This window comes from Biomphalaria glabrata, chromosome 6 (assembly GCF_947242115.1).
Source record: "Biomphalaria glabrata chromosome 6, xgBioGlab47.1, whole genome shotgun sequence".
Taxonomy (NCBI): Eukaryota; Metazoa; Mollusca; class Gastropoda; family Planorbidae; genus Biomphalaria; species Biomphalaria glabrata.
The window spans coordinates 1,718,806-1,739,197 of NC_074716.1; the positions used below are offsets into that span (position 1 = coordinate 1,718,806).

General features: G+C 38.8%; 2 protein-coding genes across 12 annotated transcripts in view; one reads left to right on the forward strand and one right to left on the reverse strand.

The window, feature by feature from the left end:
- Positions 1–3,605, forward strand: part of LOC106052906 (acetyl-CoA carboxylase-like) — a 46,168-nt gene extending 42,563 nt beyond the window's left edge. For all 5 annotated transcript variants that reach the window (XM_056033265.1, XM_056033267.1, XM_056033266.1 and 2 more), the window contains 3 exons: positions 118–288; positions 1,099–1,223; positions 2,153–3,605. In XM_056033265.1, coding sequence (XP_055889240.1) covers positions 118–288; positions 1,099–1,223; positions 2,153–2,291 — 435 coding nt within the window. In that variant the 3' untranslated portion in view covers positions 2,292–3,605. The remainder of the gene's footprint in view (positions 1–117; positions 289–1,098; positions 1,224–2,152) is intronic.
- Positions 3,470–19,764, reverse strand: LOC106052907 (uncharacterized). 7 transcript variants are annotated; one of them, XM_056033274.1, is made up of 6 exons: positions 19,624–19,764; positions 17,332–17,632; positions 15,027–15,092; positions 7,503–11,466; positions 4,970–5,066; positions 3,869–4,008 (listed from the first exon to the last, which is right to left on the reverse strand). In XM_056033274.1, exons 2-5 carry the CDS (start codon positions 17,497–17,499, stop codon positions 5,002–5,004), a joined length of 4,263 nt encoding a protein of 1,420 aa, XP_055889249.1. In that variant the 5' UTR covers positions 17,500–17,632; positions 19,624–19,764; the 3' UTR covers positions 3,869–4,008; positions 4,970–5,001. The 7 variants fall into 7 exon arrangements, 6 of the variants coding, with proteins under 6 accessions (XP_055889246.1, XP_055889248.1, XP_055889247.1 ...); XR_008778584.1 differs by having other exon boundaries at positions 3,872–4,008; positions 4,945–5,066; XM_056033275.1 differs by having other exon boundaries at positions 3,872–4,008; positions 4,960–5,066.
- Positions 19,765–20,392: the final 628 nt, after the last annotated feature.

Genomic DNA, 20,392 nt, shown 5'->3' on the forward strand with positions numbered 1-20,392 from the left:
AGCCAAGCAGCCCCATCATGTCATACACTACACACCGATACTACACTTAATAAAATTCAATTATATTATTTTTATATTATTGTATGTACAAAATTATCATTTGTATCTTTCATCTAGAAAGTTCTAGAGTGGTCCAAATCTCGTGAGTTCTTTTATTGGCGACTCAGACGTCGTCTGCTGGAGATACATTTTAAAAGTCTAATGAAACAACACATTCCAGATTCAACCCAGGCACAGTTAGATTCAATGTTGAGTAGATGGTTTGTTGAGGACCGAGGTGCTATACATGTAAGTTTTGTTCTCTACTTAGTTATCTATGGCCAGTCTTGTCAAAAGAGGTTATCACTGTGATGCTTTTAATGAAAAACAATTTTTCCTAAATTAAGTGACAAAAGCTTAATATTTGAATCATATTCAAGAGAGATCATCATCCAGACTTTGAAAGCTGGAAAAACAAAAATATGAAATGTTTAGTCTACAGCAGCTAATCTGAATGTTTAGTCTGCATCAGCTTGTCAGAATGTTTAGTCTGCATCAGCTTGTCAGAATGTTTAGTCTGCATCAGCTTGTCAGAATGTTTAGTCTGCATCAGCTTGTCAGAATGCTTAGTCTGCATCAGCTTGTCAGAATGTTTAGTCTGCATCAGCTTGTCAGAATGTTTAGTCTGCATCAGCTTGTCAGAATGTTTAGTCTGCATCAGCTTGTCAGAATGCTTAGTCTGCATCAGCTTGTCAGAATGTTTAGTCTGCATCAGCTTGTCAGAATATTTAGTCTGCATCAGCTTGTCAGAATGTTTAGTCTGCATCAGCTTGTCAGAATATTTAGTCTGCATCAGCTTGTCAGAATGTTTAGTCTGCATCAGCTTGTCAGAATGTTTAGTCTGCAGCAGCTAGTCAAAAATCTTCATTTGTATCTTTAATATTTTTTTTAATCCCAAAGTTTTCTTTGAATATATGATGTGAGAGAAACTGTCCATTCATTCAATTGAAGTCCTACACTGCTAGTATATTGAATATATTTCAAAATAATCATGTATATTGTTCAATAAACTGTTTCTGGTGATGTATTTATTAGCAAATTCAATTGTGTATCTCACAGACATATCAGTATGAAGATGACAAGTTAACTGTTGACTGGCTGACATCTCAGATGGAGGAAAACAGTGCAGTCATGGAGAACATTAGGTGCTTACAGAGAGATCATGTACTCTCTCAAATTAGGAGGTAAGATTAGATAGTTGGATAAGTTTGTTGTACTTCTTTTTTACTCAATACTGAGATGGTTTGTAGTTCCGCTAGCAAGTTTAAGCTTTAGCTATACTGTATTAGTTTGTAGTTATTAAAGAGTTGCTGATATTTTAGCAAGTTTTTAGATCTACATAGCAAACAAGTAGTTAGCTGGTATATAGTGGGACTATTAGGATGAATCTATACACTTCTTAACCTTTACTTATTCCTTAGTCTGTTGAACATCTACGATCTGTCTCTCTCCATTCCTCTGTCTTAAGCGATCACTCGAATCTCTTTTAATGATAGTCCAGTCCATTGTTCAATGTTGTCTTGCCATTGCTTTCTTTTTGTCTTCCTCTGAGGACCTTGTGATATGGCCATTCAACTAGCTGACTTGTACTAGTACTAAGTATGATACATACATATATTAGACATAAATGGATAGCAGCACCAGGGACCAAGTTTTTAAGAGAGAAAGAAGTGAATTGAAATGCTACGAAAATAAGGGAATGCTGCGAGGTGGGGGAGGGGCTAGCTAGGGCTTGTGACTTTGACCACTGGGGTGGTAATTTGCATACGGGCGAAATGACTCTGGATCAGAAGAATGTTTTACGGACATTCCGATGGCCTAGAGGTTAAGTTGGCTTGGTGTGTTATCGCTAGGCGGTAGTATCGAATCCAGAGTCACAGGTTCGAGCCTCGGTCGGCGCATTCCCTTATTTTCGTAGCATTTTAATTCACTACTTTCTCTCTTAAAAACTTGGTCCCTGGTGCTGCTATCCATTTATGTCTAATATATGTATGTATCACATTTGTTTCAGCACCTAGCTTCAACTCCATATTTAGTACTAAGTACTAGTAAGTTGTAATTGAAGTAGGGGTATTTTTTCTCCACTAGCGATTGTTTTTGTTTCTTTTTCCAGTATGATGGGAAGTAACCCAGACATTGTCATGGACTCCATAGTCTCCATGACTCAACATATGACAAATACTCAAAGAAATGAAGTGGCTCGAATATTGGCCAGTCTCAACTCTCAAGAGGAACCAGTGCTAGAGTCCTAACTGTTAGTCTTTCTACTGGATGCTACACACAAACTGAACATACTCACTAGGCTAGCACAGAATGGCTACATACGTGTACTCCATGGAGTATGACATGTATTCTTTGCTAACAGATTTCTCAGATTCAAATTTATTTATTAAACAATAGTACCTGCTTGAACTACCAACTTCCTATTAGAATTCATATAGAAACATCAAATTATAGGTTGTGAATAATTGCCTGAAGAATTCAAAGTTGTTTGTGCATATTAGCAGCTGGAACTTTTCTCTAGGTTAACAAAGGAAATGGTCAATATGTTGTTGTGTTGTGTTTTGTTTTCTAGTACAATGTATAGCATTGTTGATGAAATGTTGGGAGTGTTTTCCAATAAATCAAAGCCACATAATGAAATGGTTGATTTTTTTTAGTTCATTTCTTTTTCAATCTCCTGCACTCTCTGGATAGTAATGTTTTTTGTACGGGTACTGAACTCCACACTCAGTGTATTGGTGATCAGTTGGATCACAACACAGACATGAGTTTGACTATTTATTTATTAATTTAAAAATCCATTCTACTTTGACTGTGTGCTTCAGAATGTTTCAGTACTTCTAGTCTTGACTGTACACACTGGAAACCATTCAGGAGTAAAGTAATTAATTTCTAGGTCATTGAGGTCAAGCTAAGAACTTAGGTGCATATATTTTGGCATTTCAACATTTTCTCTCCTGATTAGATTTTCATTGTTTTTATATTTTTATAGTTGTTTTAATTTTTTTTTCATTTAACAAAAACACTAGTTTCATTCCAAAGACCTGTGAGCAAATATCTGTGCATAATGTTTTCAAGAGATTTTGTTTATAGATATTAAAGAATTTTGAACTGCAATTTGTTCTATTTGGTTTCATGACTGTCTAGTGGAAGTTAACTTTGTGATCACAGTGTGGCTGCCTGGTCGTGCGGTTTGCGCGCTGGACTGTCGTTCAGATTTTCGATGGTCCAGGGTTCAAACCCTGTCCGCTCCCATCCACCGTCGTCCTGCGGGAGGTTTGGACTAGGAAGTAATTATCTTCAACTCTGAAGGAACATCCGAAACATGTAAAACATTTTACAAACATTTTAATTAGTTGCAGTGTTTAACAGGAATGTAGTCGCAGCCAAACCTGACCGCAAGAAAAGTAGTCACAGAAAACCAATGAACTTTAATATGCTTTTATTTGAATTCCAGTATAGACACTGTGGACACTAGGTACTAAAAAAAAAAGAAAGATGTCACTTCTTCAACTCTATACATTGCTAGGAACAATAAGCTAGATGACATTATTCCAGTTTTTTTTTTATTTTTGTTTTAAATAAGCAGGCCAAAGGGAAATAATTTTTAATTTGACTATGAATACGATTTTAAATGATACATCAACTACATTGAATGGGCAGTGGGGGACACCGAAGGCTACTACTAGATTTCCAAAAGCATCATAAAACAGAGCTACATAATTGCACAGTCCATTGATTTCGTCTCTGGCTGAGCGGTGTCAGATTCTTGGTCAGTGGCTAACTGGACAGATTGAGCAGCTTGTTTCTCCCCGTTCTTTGGTGAAACAAACACCATCTCATCCACAAGGACAGAAGTTGAGGTTTGTTTCGTTTCTTCTGGACTGACCACCTTCTTGGAGTTAGTTTTGGAAATATTGCTGACTTTCTGACTAGATCTAGAACGTTTGGGGGTCTTGGCAGATGCTAAAAATTAAAAAAATTGAATAAATCAGTTGAACTCCAATAAGTAGATCTACTAAAAAAACAAAATTAAACGGTACCAAACATGACAAAAATATTTTCTTCAAAATGGTAATGATTTGTGACTCCATGCTTTGTGAAGAAAAACAATTTTTAAACCTAGGTTTATGATTATGTAAACATTGGGATTTTAAACCTAGATCATGATTGTGATCACTAAAAGGTCGATATAAAATTTGTATCAAGACTGCATCAAGTATTGGTAGCCTGCTGTAGCAACTCTAAATATTTTTAATTTCATGTCCTCTAAATCCATTTTTTAATGTTTCATTGAACATGTAAGTTTCAACATCTGAATCGATTAATTCTAGTTCAACTTGAACTATTTTTATTCACGTCTGACAACACAATTGTTTAAAAGCTAATAACACACACACACACTGACGTGCCACTTAAGGCTATCCGCTAAGACCAACAGAATTAGACTCCAAGATTAAACGAACTAGTTTAAAGCTTAAGGACCTTTTTTTTTCTTTAGTTATCTTCAGTCTTTATACTAATTTGGCATTAAATCTAGAAATTCATTTCTTTGGGATAACATTATTCAGGTTTCGTTTTCAGCCAATGCTTTGGAAGCACATTCTGGATGGCCAGGATGGCTGCCTGGTCGTGCGGTTTGCGCGCTGGACTGTCGTTCAGATTTATCGATGGTCCCGGGTTCAAACCCTGCCCGCTCCCATCCCCCGTCGTCCTGCGGGAGGTGTGGAATAGGAAGTAATTATCTTCAACTCTGAAGGAACATCCGAAACATGTAAAACATTTTACAAACATTTTAAACATTAGCAAAAGAAACCAGACAAGCGTCATTGTAATAAACTGGGGAGCGTATTTGGGGACAATTTTTTAAAAAATCTAATTTCTCCCTGATGGCATGCTCACCTACACAAAACTTACTGGCACCTACTTGCAAGCTACAAGATTGTATTTAGTTGACCATCACAGCCATTTTTTCACTATGTCGTTGACTTGATTTGGTAACCAGGTGACAGCGGACCAAACGGCTGCAAGGACGAAAGCGGTAGTTAAGACAAAGCTGCTCTGGAGTCTGCCATCTTCCCGACACCGTCAAAACAGCAGTTTCACGCGTTCCCCAGTCTCGTTGGCGCCCAAAGACCTTTCATCCGTGTCAATTTGATCCTGTGTGTTTTGTCAGTGTCGTGATCTGGCTGTCCACATAGAGAGAATACACCAGTCATCAATCTCAACTTTCATGCAACACTTCAAAGAGCTAGTCATGTTTGTTGCCAGACTTTCTGGCAACTCACTTATGTCTGGTGTCTTTTGCTCTAGGTCTAAAACCTGGCACAATACTATTCGAATCATGACTTAAATTAAGAAAAAAAAAACATACATGTTTTAGCCTGGCCTTAAACATAAGAATAGAGGTCTTAAAACACAAAGCAGATTTTCTACATTGTCAGCGTGTTCTAGAGAAGACCGATATCAACATACATACATACATGCGTGTGTTTTAAAACTGATAGCAACAAAAAGTCGAACGTCCAGAATTCAAACCCTAAATTGTACAACATTCTCAACATACTTATTTTCAGTTACAACTTCTATACCAATTGAAATTCCCTTAAGACCCTACGAGTTAAATCATTACACTTGATAGCATTTGGGTGTAAAGTATATTTAAGGAAGTCTTACGGCATGGATAACACTCTATATACAGGCATGTTAAATATGCGGCCACTTACAGAAGTTTGAAAAGGTTTTCAACATTAACATATTACAGTACTAATTGTTAAAAGGATGATGCAAAAAAGAACATTTGGACACCGATAGTATCAATAGCGAAGGCGCGGTGGTTGAATGGTAAAGCGCTTAGATTCGGGATCCTTAGGGCGCCTCTGAGTCCACCCAGCTCTAATGGGTACCTTACATTAGTTGAGGAAAGTAAAGGCGGTTGGGTCGTTGTGCTGGCACCATCGTTAACCGTGGGCCACAGAAACGACCTTTACATCATCTACCCTACAAGTCGCAACTTTACTTTTTTTTTAAATTTTTAGTATTGATAGCAGTCTCCTAATAATCTCAGTGCTTTTAGAATGTTGACGTAGCCTTGTGATTTAGTGGAGGGGAGAACACGCGCATTTTTTTGTTTGTTGACAATTTGAAAAATTTTATGCCTAAATCTCACATGTCTACCTTTCTTAAGTTTATTCTTGCAATCGTTAAGTCTGCACTGAGATTCAATAGGCTGTCAATCATTGCTGACCATTATAAAAAAAATATTTTTTTTCAGTTTGTTTGTTATACGTATTTTTCTTTTCATGTTATTACACATAGGCTTATTAAATGTTTAACAGCACCCAATGAGAGTTATAATTGACAAAAAAAGATGTGGCAAAGGCAGGGCCGGTCCTAGCCATTGCGGGGCCCCATGCGAAACTGATTGCGCGGGGCCCAGTCTGTATGGGAATAAAGATAATAAATGAAAATTAAGATTTTGCGTAAGAAAAAAATTCGACTTTCAATTTTATTCATTCTTTACTAAGTTAGAAATTGCGATCTGTACTTTACGAACCTTGTAACCAATGGCATATTTATATGCCAGTAACTATAAAAGTAAAAGTATTCGAACTACCGATGAAGGTAAAAACTCGCCCGATTATTACATTTTATTACATGAAAGCTGACGATGGCATTTTTCTTTTATCGCGCGTAGGATTGGCGTTTTCCGCAATGAATGACACCCACAAATGACAATTTGTCTATTTTTCTGGAGAATTTAAAGAGTTTTCAGGAGATTTTAATAAATTCAGGAGATTTCCAGGAATTTTTTTTGTATATATTTTGCAATTTAATAATTACACATTGAATTAGCGCGGGGCCTATGAAAGCGCGGGGCATAGGTTGCAGTGGGCTAAGACCGGCCCTGGGCAAGGGAATAGTAAGACACGTCTGTCTACAATTGACATTTGGAGTCAAGATTTATAATATGTCAAGTCTTGATTTTTCATTACTTTGCATTCAGTAGTTGAACCTCGAGATAGGTAACTAAAAATAATTATCCCCCCGATTATCAGTGGGAATGTTTTTATTTTGTTTACGATTAGTCGTCTGAAGATTTCTCTGTAGTCCCCCCATTCCCACTTTGGTTTATTGTGCAATCGATTTTCTAAGATGAATTCTTTTATTTGTCAACCACAGAATTGCAAAGCAAAATAAGAGTTTGAGTTTGAGTCTAGTGTAAGATGGGAATTAAAATTTTAAAAAAATTACTTTTTAGTGGCCTCCAAGACTACATATGCGTGTCCCATGTGAGCTTTTATTTGATGGCTAACAATTTGCCTTTACGCTTTAGATCTTATTAAAGGAGCTGTTCAAACCCTTATTGAAACTAGACGTAACAGGACGTTAGCTTCCACCTTGGAAATAATGAATCAACTAAACAAGTGAACAATATCTAATTAAGCCTGTCAACTTACATGGATTGCGAGTGCTTTCTGGTTGGCTTGTATTGTTATTGCCGTCCAAGATTGTTGGGGGAATAGGCTGCGGTGTTGCCGATGTGGTGGTTGCGACAGGAGGCTTGCTTGGATGCTGAGTACGTTTCCCCATGGCTCTCTCTGGGATCTGGTCCGCTGGGCGATAAACAGTTTTTTCTTTCTTCTCCACCTTCGTCGGTGTCTTGTGGCGGGACGCCTCTTTTACTTTTGCTGAATGATCCTGATTCATCTCCCGCCAATTATTTCTAGCTCCCACACTGTCGTACATTTGATTGTGAGCGTAGGAGCTTTCTTCAACGGCTTTCGCTAGTTTCCCAACTGTCTCCTTGGTAGTGTTGACTTTAGTCCCTCTGCCACCAGCCAATTCTTTAACAAATCTTGGCTCCTCGTCTCTGTACTTGAACGAGACCCAAGCTCCAGGCTCATCCATCAAATCTCTGTTGACATCTTCGGCATAATCTTCTTTATTGACTACGTTGTCACGGCAAACGATGCCACCAACTTTCTTGATCTCATTGACTACGGGCAAGGCTGGTGGGGATTTCCTCGGAAGAGATAAGTCGTCCAGCTTTTTGTCTAGAAACAGTCCAGCTGATGGATTGCGGCTGGCAGCGTAGTCGAAGTAGCTGTCCCTCTCTGTAGATGCTGCCGCGGGTACATTGTTATAGAGTTGTTTAGGCATGTCAGAGTAATCATCTGATGGACCATAAGGCATTCTATGATGAGATTTTTCATATTTGTTATAAGATGCGTCTCCACTGCTGGCGGTGTAGAAGGATGACATATTTTCAGGAAAGGATTGAGGAGCTTTATTGTAGGAAGACATATTTGGTGGAGTTTGAGAGTTTTTGAAAGAAAATGGAGGCGCGTAATCCGAATCGGACTGCCCGTACAAGCCGGAAACATAGTTCTTAGAAGGGGATTCAGAATAACTTCGATCACTGAAGACGTTAGGTGGGGATTGGGGGGCGTTTACTCCAGACTTGAGAAAAAAATTGTTTTGGGGTGCAAATTTAGAAGAGGCCTCTTCGTAAAAGCCACTTCCTGTGGCAGCTTTGGCATCTGAAGGGTCAGAGGTGTAGTCATCACTATACAGGTGGTTATTGTTGAGGTCACTGCTACCATCGTCTGTAGCGTTGTTGTTGCTGTTTCTAAATTTAGGACAAATGATGTTTGTATAGCAGTCGTCGTCATCCTGGGCCGGCGAGAGCTTGGTGACAGTGGGATATTCTACTTGCTGTGCCAGTGTTGAAGGTGGGGGGTGTTTTGCCAGGTATGGGCCTCTATACCAGATTTCATCGGATTCGATTTTCTTAGGAGATTGGAAGAAGAAACCCGTGTTGGCTGTTTCTTGTATTTCATACTTGGAGAAGTCAATATTCTTTTGAAAATCTTTCTTGGGCTGGGGAGATGGCTGTTTTTGATAACGAAACGTGAATCCTGTGTATGAAGAGCTATCACTTAAAGTGATTTTTGGAGTGGGCTGTGGGATTTCCTCTCCTTTGAAGTCATAGTAGGGGGCTTGGTTGCTATTATTGGAACGGTTGAGCTCTTCCTGCTGATAGGCGTGTGCTCTGATCTTGTGCTGAAGGACGCCAGTGATTTCCATGTTGCGGTCTAACACTCGATCTATTCTGGGCTTTCCCCTGGTGCACCGAGACACCCTGTTAAGTAAAGGGCGAGTGGAGTTGTTCATGCTGCCGTTGGCGTTTCGGTTGGTGCTGAACACTGCTCCGGTGTAGATGTCTTGGTCACTTGCTTCGTGTTTTGGAGCGTCGTAAGTTGGTTCAAAGTAAATCGGACCAACGGAACTGACCGAGCTGTTATCCCCGTTGCTTTCGTGTTCGTAGATTGGCTCTTCTTTGAGGAAGCCTCCAGTGTAGACGTCGCTGACCTCACTCTTCAAGCTGGTGCCGCTATTGGAGCTGCTAGAAATTGTGACGTCGCCACTCATAGTGTAAATATTTTGGCCAGACGGGAAATCGTAGTACGGCAGCACGTGACTTCTTGCGGCTTGTCTCTTGGAGAAATGATGAACAAGTCCCGTATCGACATCCGTTTCTCCATTCACTCCCTTCTTTGTATAGTACACGTCTGCTTGAGTCCTGAGCAAAGCGTCATCTGAATGGCTACTCCTCACTTGGGTAGAAGGCTTACTTTCATGAGCGCGGTCTCTAACCGAGGAAAGAGTTTCCAGGGGATGGAAGTACTGGCACGAACTCTTACTAATGACTGGTTCTTTCAATACAGTCGGCGCCACTGGCAATGTCTTCAACTGACACTCTAAAGCAACGGGTAAATGTTGAACCCCCTTACAATAGATATCTTCCTTTTCTGAAACTGGGATCATTTTTTTATCGGTTCGAGGAGCCGGGATCGGTGCTTCAGCAGGCTTGGAGGCTTGCCTGAATGTGACGCCACTGTAGATTTGTTCTGATGTGGGTGATGAGACTGTCTGCTTGACGGGGAGTTTGGTCCTTGCTTTAGGCAAAGGCTTCACTGGTACGGAAGTAGAAACCTGTTTCGGTCTGCGTACTGGTCTTTCTTCACCACTATCCAAATCATTATATCGCGGGCTTGACATCGCTACTACGTCATAGGACGTGGCTCGACGTCTGGTATCGACCTTACTGACCTCGTCCGCTCTCACGTCTGCTAATGACAAATTAACCTTTCCTTTTCGTAAATTGGATGACCTCTTGGCTAACTTGGTCGCAGATTTACTGTCGTGTAGATCATGGATTTGGGCGTTCTTATACCGTGTGGTCTTCAGTGGTGACGTCACACTTCTGCTGTAAGGCATTAGGCGACTTTTGATGTTTCTTTCTGAAGGTGGATCAACTGGTGTTCCCTCAACGGAAGTTTGAGAAAGAGGCTGATTATTTTCATTGGGTTTTCTATTTTGTTTCTGATGTTCCTCATATTGCTTCATATCAACTTCCGTTTTCGATCTTTCCGTTCCATGTTTTAGTTTACGTCGTGCAACCTTGACCGTGGCGGTCTCGCCGCTATTCACTTCCGCTTTCTTTACGCTTTTTGTTCTCGGCAGTTTCTTCCTCTCTGCGAGTTCCGCTTCTGCTGCGCCGGTGAAATGTTCGCCCGCGGAGTGAGCTGATAGCTTCTGGACTTCGCGAGAAAAAGGAGACACTCCATCGAGTGTTAGACTGCGTGCAGGGAGTGCAACTTTATACTCAGACGCTGGCGAGATGTCGGTAGGATAACGGTGTAACACGTTGGCTTTGGTTATCTGCCCCGTTTCGCTGGTATTTTCCTCCATAGCTACTTCCTCACTTTCGGGCTTTGCTGGCTTTAAATCTAAAATTTTTCTAACACTATGAGCGATGCACTTTGCGTAAGCTTTAAAATCACCCAGAGTACCGCCGAGTTCATCCCTGTGTTCCATTTTGATTTTGTTCCAGCAATTTTTGCACAAGCCGTTTTGATTGACTGGCATATCTTGTCTGCACGCGCCACACGTGTCAACTTTGTGCTTTACATTGTTATCATCGACTACTCCGTGCTGCTCTGAGAGATTGCATTTCCGTTTGGAATCACAAGAAAAACACCCAGAATCTTCGCTATTACCATGGAGGAATGATTTAGTGTCTTCCATTAGACAATCTTCTATTTGACTAACGTTCATCTCCAGAAATGGTTCGGTGTTAATCTTGGGTTTTTCCTGGCCTTGAACATCCCCAGCAGAAGTAACGCGTTTTGTGGAGCTATTGTCTAATTTTTCATTGGCTTTGATGGTTCGTTTTTTAACCGCTGGTCGAAAACTTTCAGGATCCACACAAGTTGAACTGGCTTGTGGGTTAGGGAGTAGCTCCTCTTGAGTGGACAAGCGCTGAAGAGCTTCTTGAGATATATAGACATCGGGTAGAGTTTTTGGGCAATCTCTTTTAGCAGTGAATCCAGTGTTGGCCTCGCTGACGTCAGATCCCTGGAAATGAGTATTTGGTCAATTGAAGTGAAGCCTAGAAAAACTAATTATCGTAATTTTAAATCTTCAAGTTAAGTGTCAAGTATAAATAGTATACCAAACCTAATGATTACTGCCTGTTCGTGTAGCATGCGCTCTGGACTGACGTCTCAAACGTCCCAGGTTTGGAGCCTGCCCGCCGCCGTCCCCCGTCGTCCTTGGAGACGAGGCAGGAAGTTTTCGCGCAACCTTTGTAGCGCAGTGGTCGTTTGGCGCCGGACATTTTGGCTCTACATGTTTGTGACACATTTTACATGTTCATTTTAGTTTGTCTTAGAAAGCATTGATAGGCTTACATGTCTAGGTTTTTATGCGATTTTGTATTCAAAGTATTTTGAATGTATAGAACAATAGTTATTTTCAATTTGTTGTGTGATTATTGTTATGTCATAATGTTGTGTGGGTGCTAAGTTTTATGGTTATAGTAATAGTCAAAGTGGAAAGAGAGGCGAGGCATACTATTGGCCACAATATTGTTTGAGCTCCGTTGACTTAACTCTTTCTCTCCTAACTGACGATACCAACGTTGATTCCACCAGAATGTGGTAAATAGTTACGGAGAGAAAGAGTTAAATAGAGAATGTCAGTGGCTTGAACCTCTGTGAAAATTTCACTTTGAGAAGTCAGTCACCTATTAAATGGTCACATGAACCAATACTTTCAAAGAGAAGTTTGTAGCATACAGGACCTCAATGTCACTTAGTCCATGTCCATAGTGTAAACCTGTTGAACCCTAGGTATCGCTGTTGGTGCGCACATCAGAAGTAGGAAGAAGGCTAAAAACAGTGCAGCGTCTGGTGATTACAAATTCTTAACCTGTGACCAAGGATGTGTTTCTAGGATTGGCCTCTTTAGTCACATGAGAAGTTGCAATAGGAGAGAAATATCTCTACAGACGAAAAAAAATGCTACAAAATGGATCTATGTATGTATGCTTGTATATCAGTGCCGGCCTTACGTAATAGTTAAAAACGTTTTCTGTCAACAAATAAATAAGTTAAATTCATACAGCATTCCATAGTACGAAAGTGTTTCAGAGTGTTTCATAATCACGTGACTAGAAATAACGTTTTGATATTTCACCAAAAGGAAGAAACAATGGTCTTCTAACATCTGCAGTCTAAACATTCCCACTGGCACCAAGCCTTGAATCATAGTTGAGCTTGGCTGGTAGACGCAGAGTCAGAGATTTGATCCATATTTCGTAATTTTTTTTCCTGCGCGAGTCCCCCAACAATCGGAGGCCCTTGTTGCCTAGTTTTTCTATGCCTAAGGTATTTATTTAAATGTGTGCGTATATAGTGTGACTAACAACACAAACACATTTATAAAGACATGGGTATACTAACATAAGATATAAGTATAATAACATAAGACATAGGTATACTTATATAAACATGGGAATACTAACAAAAGACATGGGTATAGTAACATAAGACATGGGTATACTAACAAAAGACATGGGTATAGTAACATAAGACATAGGTATACTAACATAAGACATGGGTATACTAACATAAGACATAGGTATACAAACATAAGACTTGGGTATACTAACATAAGACATGGGTATACTAACATAAGACATGGGTATACTAACATAAGACATAGGTATACTAACATAAGACATAGGTATACTAACATAAGACATGGGTATACTAACATAAGACATGGGTATACTAACATAAGACATAGGTATAGTAACATAAGACATGGGTATAGTAACATAAGACATAAGTATACTAACATAAGACATAGGTATACTAACATAAGACATGGGTATACTAACATAAGACATGGGTATACTAACATAAGACATAGGTATAGTAACATAAGACATGGGTATACTAACATAAGACATGGGTATACTAACATAAGACATGGGTATACTAACATAAGACATGGGTATACTAACATAAGACATAGGTATAGTAACATAAGACATAGGTATACTAACATAAGACATGGGTATACTAACATAAGACATGGGTATACTAACATAAGACATAGGTATACTAACATAAGACATAGGTATACTAACATAAGACATAGGTATAGTAACATAAGACATAGGTATACTAACATAAGACATAGGTATACTAACATAAGACATAGGTATACTAAATAGGACATGGGTATACTAACATTAAACAGGTATACTAGCATAAGACATAGGTATACTAACATAAGACAGGTATACTAACATAAGACAGGTATACTAATATAAGACAGGTATACTAACATAAGACAGGTATACTAACATACACACGTATACATTTTCTACAAGCCACTAAGAGAGGGTCAAATATGAACTGATGAAAGACGATTTGATTTGGATGTGACGTCATAATTCATGGTATTTGAATATATCATGACAGTGTTCGCTTAATAGATTGTTATGGAGTATGTGTGTGTGTGTGTTACTATGGAGACTGGAAAGAGGTTAGCGATTTATATAATGTGAGTTTGAGTTTTTGGTACATCGGCAAAATTTAGGCACAATTTAGGCACACTTTACACCATGTCGTGCCCGTAATGTAAACGAAGATAAAGAACGTAGCGACAGATTTCATATTTCGTGCAAAAAGTTTTGATACCCATTTTAGCGCTTGGGGCCGATGCTCGACCTGTCCTCCCCCTCCCCTCGGTGTGCTTCTGATTTTATGATCCATTTTGATAGCACTAAAGTTTGATCAAGAGTTATGTTTTCCTTAGTGAGACATATATTTGGAAGAACCTAAAGGCCAAAGGTGTGTCAATTTATTTCCAACTTACGATCAACTGTTGGCGAGCTCTTACTGTATCCGACTCTTATGAGTACGCTGCTGTATGGCAGTGAATCATGGACCACCTATGCAAAGCAAGAGAGAAAACTGAACTCTTTCCATTTGAGATGTCTCCGTAGGATCTTGAATGTCACATGGAAAGAAAAATACCGAGATCCTTGCGCGATCAGGTATTCCCAGCATCTTTACAGCCCTCAGACAACGCCGTTTGCGCTGGCTTGGACATGTTCGGCGGATGGAGGGCAAGCGCATCCCGAAAGTCATCCTCTATGGTCAACTCGCGACTGGCACAAAAAAAAACTGGTCGCCCCCACCTCCGTTACATAGATGTAATAAAACGTGACCTCAAATCAGTGAACATCAATACTGACAATTGGGAAGACATAGCTGTAGACCGCAACAGGTGGAGAGAGACAGTGACCAAGAAAGCTATGGACAGTGAAAGTGCATGGGTCTCAGCCCAGGAAGAAAAAACGCACAATCCGAAAAACGGCAAGCTCCTCTACCACCGAAGCAAAAGCCACCTTAACCTGCGCTATCTGTGGACGGGAGTGTCTCTCCAAAATAGGGCTCCACAGCCACATGAGGAAGTGTGCTCTGAGATGAACCATAGTCGTTCTACGACTGAAGGAGGCCAATGAATGAAAGTTTGATCAAAATTTATGTTTTCCTTAGTGAGACATATATTTGGAAGAATCTAAAGGGCAAAGGTGTGTCAATTTATTTCCAACTTACGTTCAACTGTTGACGAGCTCTTACTGTGTCCGACTCCTTGTTGCGAAGTTGAAGTTTTCGAATGAGCTGCCAAGGAAGAAAGAAGGATAACATTCTATCACACAATCTCCATCACATCTATCAGACGTATCTCTCAGATTATCCTATTATCACATGCTACCACATTTAATCACAGTACAAACTTTTTTCTGTACAATCCTATCACAAATATTTTTTTTCAATAGTATCATAGAACATTGCAAACTTATTTCTATGAACTTTTTCTGTACTATCATATCATATAACAAACATTTCTACAAACCTATTTCTGTACTATCATATCATATAACAAACATTTCTACAAACCTATTTCTGTACTATCATATATAACAAACATTTCTACAAACCTATTTCTGTACTATCATATCATATAACAAACATTTCTACAAACCTATTTCTGTACTATCATATCATATAACAAACATTTCTACAAACCTATTTCTGTACTATCATATCATATACCAAACATTTCTACAAACCTATTTCTGTACTATCATATCATATAACAAACATTTCTACAAACCTATTTCTGTACTATCATATATAACAAACATTTCTACAAACCTATTTCTGTACTATCATATCATATAACAAACATCTCTTCAAACCTATTTCTGTACTATCATATCATATAACAAACATTTCTACAAACCTATTTCTGTACTATCATATCATATAACAAACATTTCTACAAACCTATTTCTGTACTATCATATATAACAAACATTTCTACAAACCTATTTCTGTACTATCATATCATATAACAAACCTATTTCTGTACTATCATATTACACTACAACCTTATTTCACTATTGTCCCTTTATGTAACACTAATACTTGTTAAAATGATCTCTCAACCAATATTACTTTTATTATACTTGTATTGTCACAACATGCAGATGGTACGATGTGTTGTTATGCCGGGGATTTTACTTGAATTCAATAGTTAAAAAAAATGACGATCTAGAATCACAATTAACGATTCTTTGATAAAACAAAACTCTGGAACTTTATTTAAATATAACGTAAGTACAGCTTATGTACAAATTACAAATCAATGAGCATGAAACATATTACAAAGGCTTTTCAAACAGAGCTCTTAGAAACGTGACTGTCTACAAGGACATTATTTTATCGACTGGCGTTACTTTCTTACTCCCCGCCAATTCTCTGGCGCTAACTCTTTTCAAAAAATGTCTTTGTTTAATTTCAAATCAACCAATAGATTTCAGACATACTAATCACGTCCCTTGGGTAAATCCTGACGTGTTGTCAAGTGTCTAAATTTGAGGGGTAAATCCCGAGGCTCATGTCGAGGGCTTATATTTTCTTTTAAAAGTGAAATGTACAAACAATTCTATAATGTAATCTGTGACATGTATGTATAAGGAAATTCTTATGGTCCAACAGTTACGCTGGGCATGGCACGTATCCCGTATGGGAGACGAACGTATGCCAAAAGCAGTCTTTTTTTGGTGAGCTCAAAGGTGTCGACGTAACAGAGGCGCCCCACGGAAACGCTTTAAAGACCAGCTTAGACGCCAACTTGATTTAACGGACATAGAAGAGAGCACCAGGTTGCAGGCGGCTTCAGAACGAGACAGCTGGAGGTCATTTACAAAGACCACAGGATACTCTTTTGAGACCAAAAGAAAATCCGCTGTCGAGGACAGACGAAGACGCAAAAAGAAAATCTAAATCGGCCACTGGCGGACCATGCCTGCGCTGGATGTGGCAAAATATGTAGGTCGCAGCTGGGGCTGCGCAGCCACGTGAAATACTGCATTTCATATACAGACTCGAAGACAAGCCTTATTATTTCTTACATTATTTGTATTATCCACATACCTATAATAATATTATATCTAATACTAATTTTGTGAGGCTTGGTGGTCGAGTGGAAAAGCTTGGCCTCTGAACCGATGGGTCTCGGGGTTAATCTCAGTGAAGACTGGGATTTGCGAATTTTTAAGACGCCCCTCTGTCCCCCTAATAGTACCTAACATTAGTTAAGTAAATTAAAGGTCGTTGTGCTGGTCACGTGATACCTCCATTAACTGTCGCCCAAAGAATTAGATGCTATTTAAATTATTTGCCCTATAGATTGCAAGATCTGAAAAGGGTTCTTTACTCTCTTTTTTTACTGTTGTATTATATCTTAAAACTTATAGACCTACTACCACTAGGCTATTCTATATACTTAACGCACACTAAAATCTCCCTAAAATGTATCCAAAAATATCTACGAGTGAGAAGCTAATATTACCTCATAAATATTGAGTTTATTTTGTCCTGAGATAGCTGCCAGCAGCTGCTCATCCATGTTTTCATGCAGCATTTCCCCCAACAAGTTCATTGAATGATCATGTCCGCAGTCCAGTTCGGCTGAAGGACCTGTGACAGCGGTCATGTTTCCGACCAGACGATCTGACATTACGCCAAGAGTTGAAACTGCTCTATGCTCTAACAGGGGGAGGGACTAGGCTCAGCGGGTACAGATGTTAGTGTTCTCTGCCACCTGAGTCAAGAAAAGTGTATCATTTCGCTGGATGTTTCATACATAGACCCTGGAACAAGCATTAATACCTGCAATTATTTTTTTCTTAGAGATGTTTCATACATAGGCAATGGAACAAACATTAAAACACACAATTACTTTTTCGCGGGATGTTTCAAACAAATGCCTTGGAATAATTCCAAAACTTAAACGTTACGCCTCTCATTTCAAATGATGTTACCTACATTAGGAATATAGATCTACCCTGGTTTCCATAAGTCTATTTGTAAACTCCTAGATCTTGATCTAGTACAAGTAGTATATGATTTGGAAAAGGTGGCGATTGGAGTTATAGGGACACAAGTCAAATATATAACAACATATAGGTTCAGGTTCATAGTCATTTCTTTTGTCATAAATTACAGACGTGCTTTCAAAAGAGAAGATAATTACAAGCTAAATGGAGATACCAGTAACCAATAGAACATTGCTTATATTACTCATCTAGATCTATAACTAATATAGATCTAGTAACTACATGCCTATATAACGTGTTAGCTTTATAACATCTTGACTAGATGGTAGTTCAGTTGGATAAAAATTGTTTCAATTTACCCAATAGTAGGCTACTAATAGCTCACTGGAAGTAAGCTCATTGGAAGTAAGCTCACTGGAAGTAAGCTCACTGGAAGTAAGCTCATTGGAAGTAAGCTCATTGGAAGTAAGCTCACTGGAAGTAAGCTCATTGGAAGTAAGCTCACTGGAAGTAAGCTCATTGGAAGTAAACTATTTTGGCATTTCGCCGATTCTTCTAGCCTATATGTTGATTACATTAGATCTTTGCACACCTCACTAAAATCTAGAATTATCTAAATCTACAAATATATAGTCTACATCTAGATAGGCCTATTTCAAATTGCCTGTCTCACTACACAAATCTTTTTCACTGACCAGCAAATTAATGGCCTGAAGAATTGGAGACTGAGAATTAAACACTTGTTTTTTTAAACATCGAAATAAAAATAGAGAGATAAAAGTAGTACACTTTTCTAATGATTGATTCCCTTTGGCAAGATGAAGAAAATAATAGGTTTCAATTTCACTCGGAAACTCTTTAAAATGAGTAGACTGCTATACTAGAACTACAGATCTAGATTCTAGAAGATCAAGCTTAAGTGGCCTTAAGCAAAGATAATTAAATTTCTGAAATAAATCCACACTACACTGGTTGGTCTCAAATGAGTCTCCTACAAAGAAGAAAATATTTTTTTGATGCAATTAGATCTAGATCTAGATTACTACCTAAGGTCTAGATATAAGTTAAAAGTCTAGAGATAGGCCTATAATGCTATATAGATCTAGATAACTATTCTAGATCTAGACTAGTCCTGATAGTCTAATCTAGATCTATGTTTAAATTTTTTTGTTTTACATGTTTCGGATGTTCCTTCAGAGTTGAAGATAGTTTAGATGAGCTAATCTAATCTACTTCCTTGTCCTTGTCCAAACCTCCCTCAGGACGACGGGTGATGACCGCGGGCAGGGTATGAACCCGGGACCATTGGGTAGACGACTGAACGGCAGTCCAGCGCACATAGTTGACATAGCCTACCGCACGACCGGGCAGTCATCTAATTTTAGATCTAGAGACAGTAAGTAAAGTCTAGATATATAATTATAATATAGATCTAGTAGCTCGATTGTAGATCTTAGTTTATTTATTGTCTTTATTGACCAGGGTTAGAACACATTAAATCTAGATTTAGATAAGGCTAAATCAAGATCTAGTTGTCTAGCCTAGGGTCTAATTAATAGATTTAGTGATCATCTAATCTATAAAATGTACTGATCATTGTCATTGATGAGATTCACTCAGTCACTGGCTACACTCAGTAACACTGGTTGCTTGGCGGTTGCTACCGAAAGATATTTTTTCTTCAAAATTCTTGAACGAGTCTTGACAATAACAAATTATTAAGAAAAGGAAATGCACCTAAACCAAAACAAAGCGCCATGATAAGATCTATCCATCATTAAAAACTTAAAAAACGAAATACTTACACCTACAGCCAAGTACACTGGTTTCTTTTGACATCAGCCGGCCATGGATGACGTCAGTTGCTATCGACTTTTTCCTGACAGTGCAGCACGGTACGCAGCGTTCACAACGGGCCCAAGGTGCGTTGATACGGTAATTCCCGGAAAGCTGGCCCACTGTTGTGTCTAAGACTTTAAACTATAAGAGAATAGTCATACTCAGGCCTATCACTAGTAGATCTAATAGTAATAACACTTTTTAGTAAAATCAATTCCTACAATATAAATCTACTAAACAAAAGGGATACTGATTACCGATACTCTTTAATTAGAAAAATAGGCCTACATTGCTCTTGCTAGTTCCCCTGAGTCCCATAGGAAGAACGGCTAATTTGCATGACTAAATGCATGACGCGTAGGACGTAGTCATCTTCTTTTTTGAAGTAACCTCTGTGTTATATAAGATAAGATAATAGTAATTAAAACCTTAATCTAATCGATAATTAATTAATTAATTGTTATATACTGTATGAAATTTCCGCTCGATAGGATAACGAAAAGTCAAAATAAATGCGCGTGGACTCAGAGGCGTTCTAAAGATCCCAAAATTAAAAATATCCGTCTTCAGCAGGATTGGAACCCGGGACCAATCTGTTCGAAAGCCAAGCCCTTTACCACCCCTCAACCACCGCGACTCCAGTTAAGACTGTCATCTGTCCCTTGACTTTCGTTGTTGGGGGTGCAACGACAGTTCGCTTAACCGAAATCCCTCCACTTTTCCCGACCAGCATCT

What these genes read in the sequence shown, in the direction of transcription:
- LOC106052907 (XM_056033271.1), bottom strand. Translation starts at nt 17,499, where the DNA reads ATGTCAGATCGTCTGGTCGGAAACATGACCGCTGTCACAGGTCCTTCA. An exon ending in GAGCTCGTCAACAGTTGAAC is followed by an intron (nt 11,467 to 15,026) that starts GTAAGTTGGAAA and finishes ACTCATTTCCAG; the next exon opens with GGATCTGACGTCAGCGAGGC. An exon ending in AGAAAGCACTCGCAATCCAT is followed by an intron (nt 4,009 to 7,502) that starts GTAAGTTGACAG and finishes TTTAATTTTTAG; the next exon opens with CATCTGCCAAGACCCCCAAA.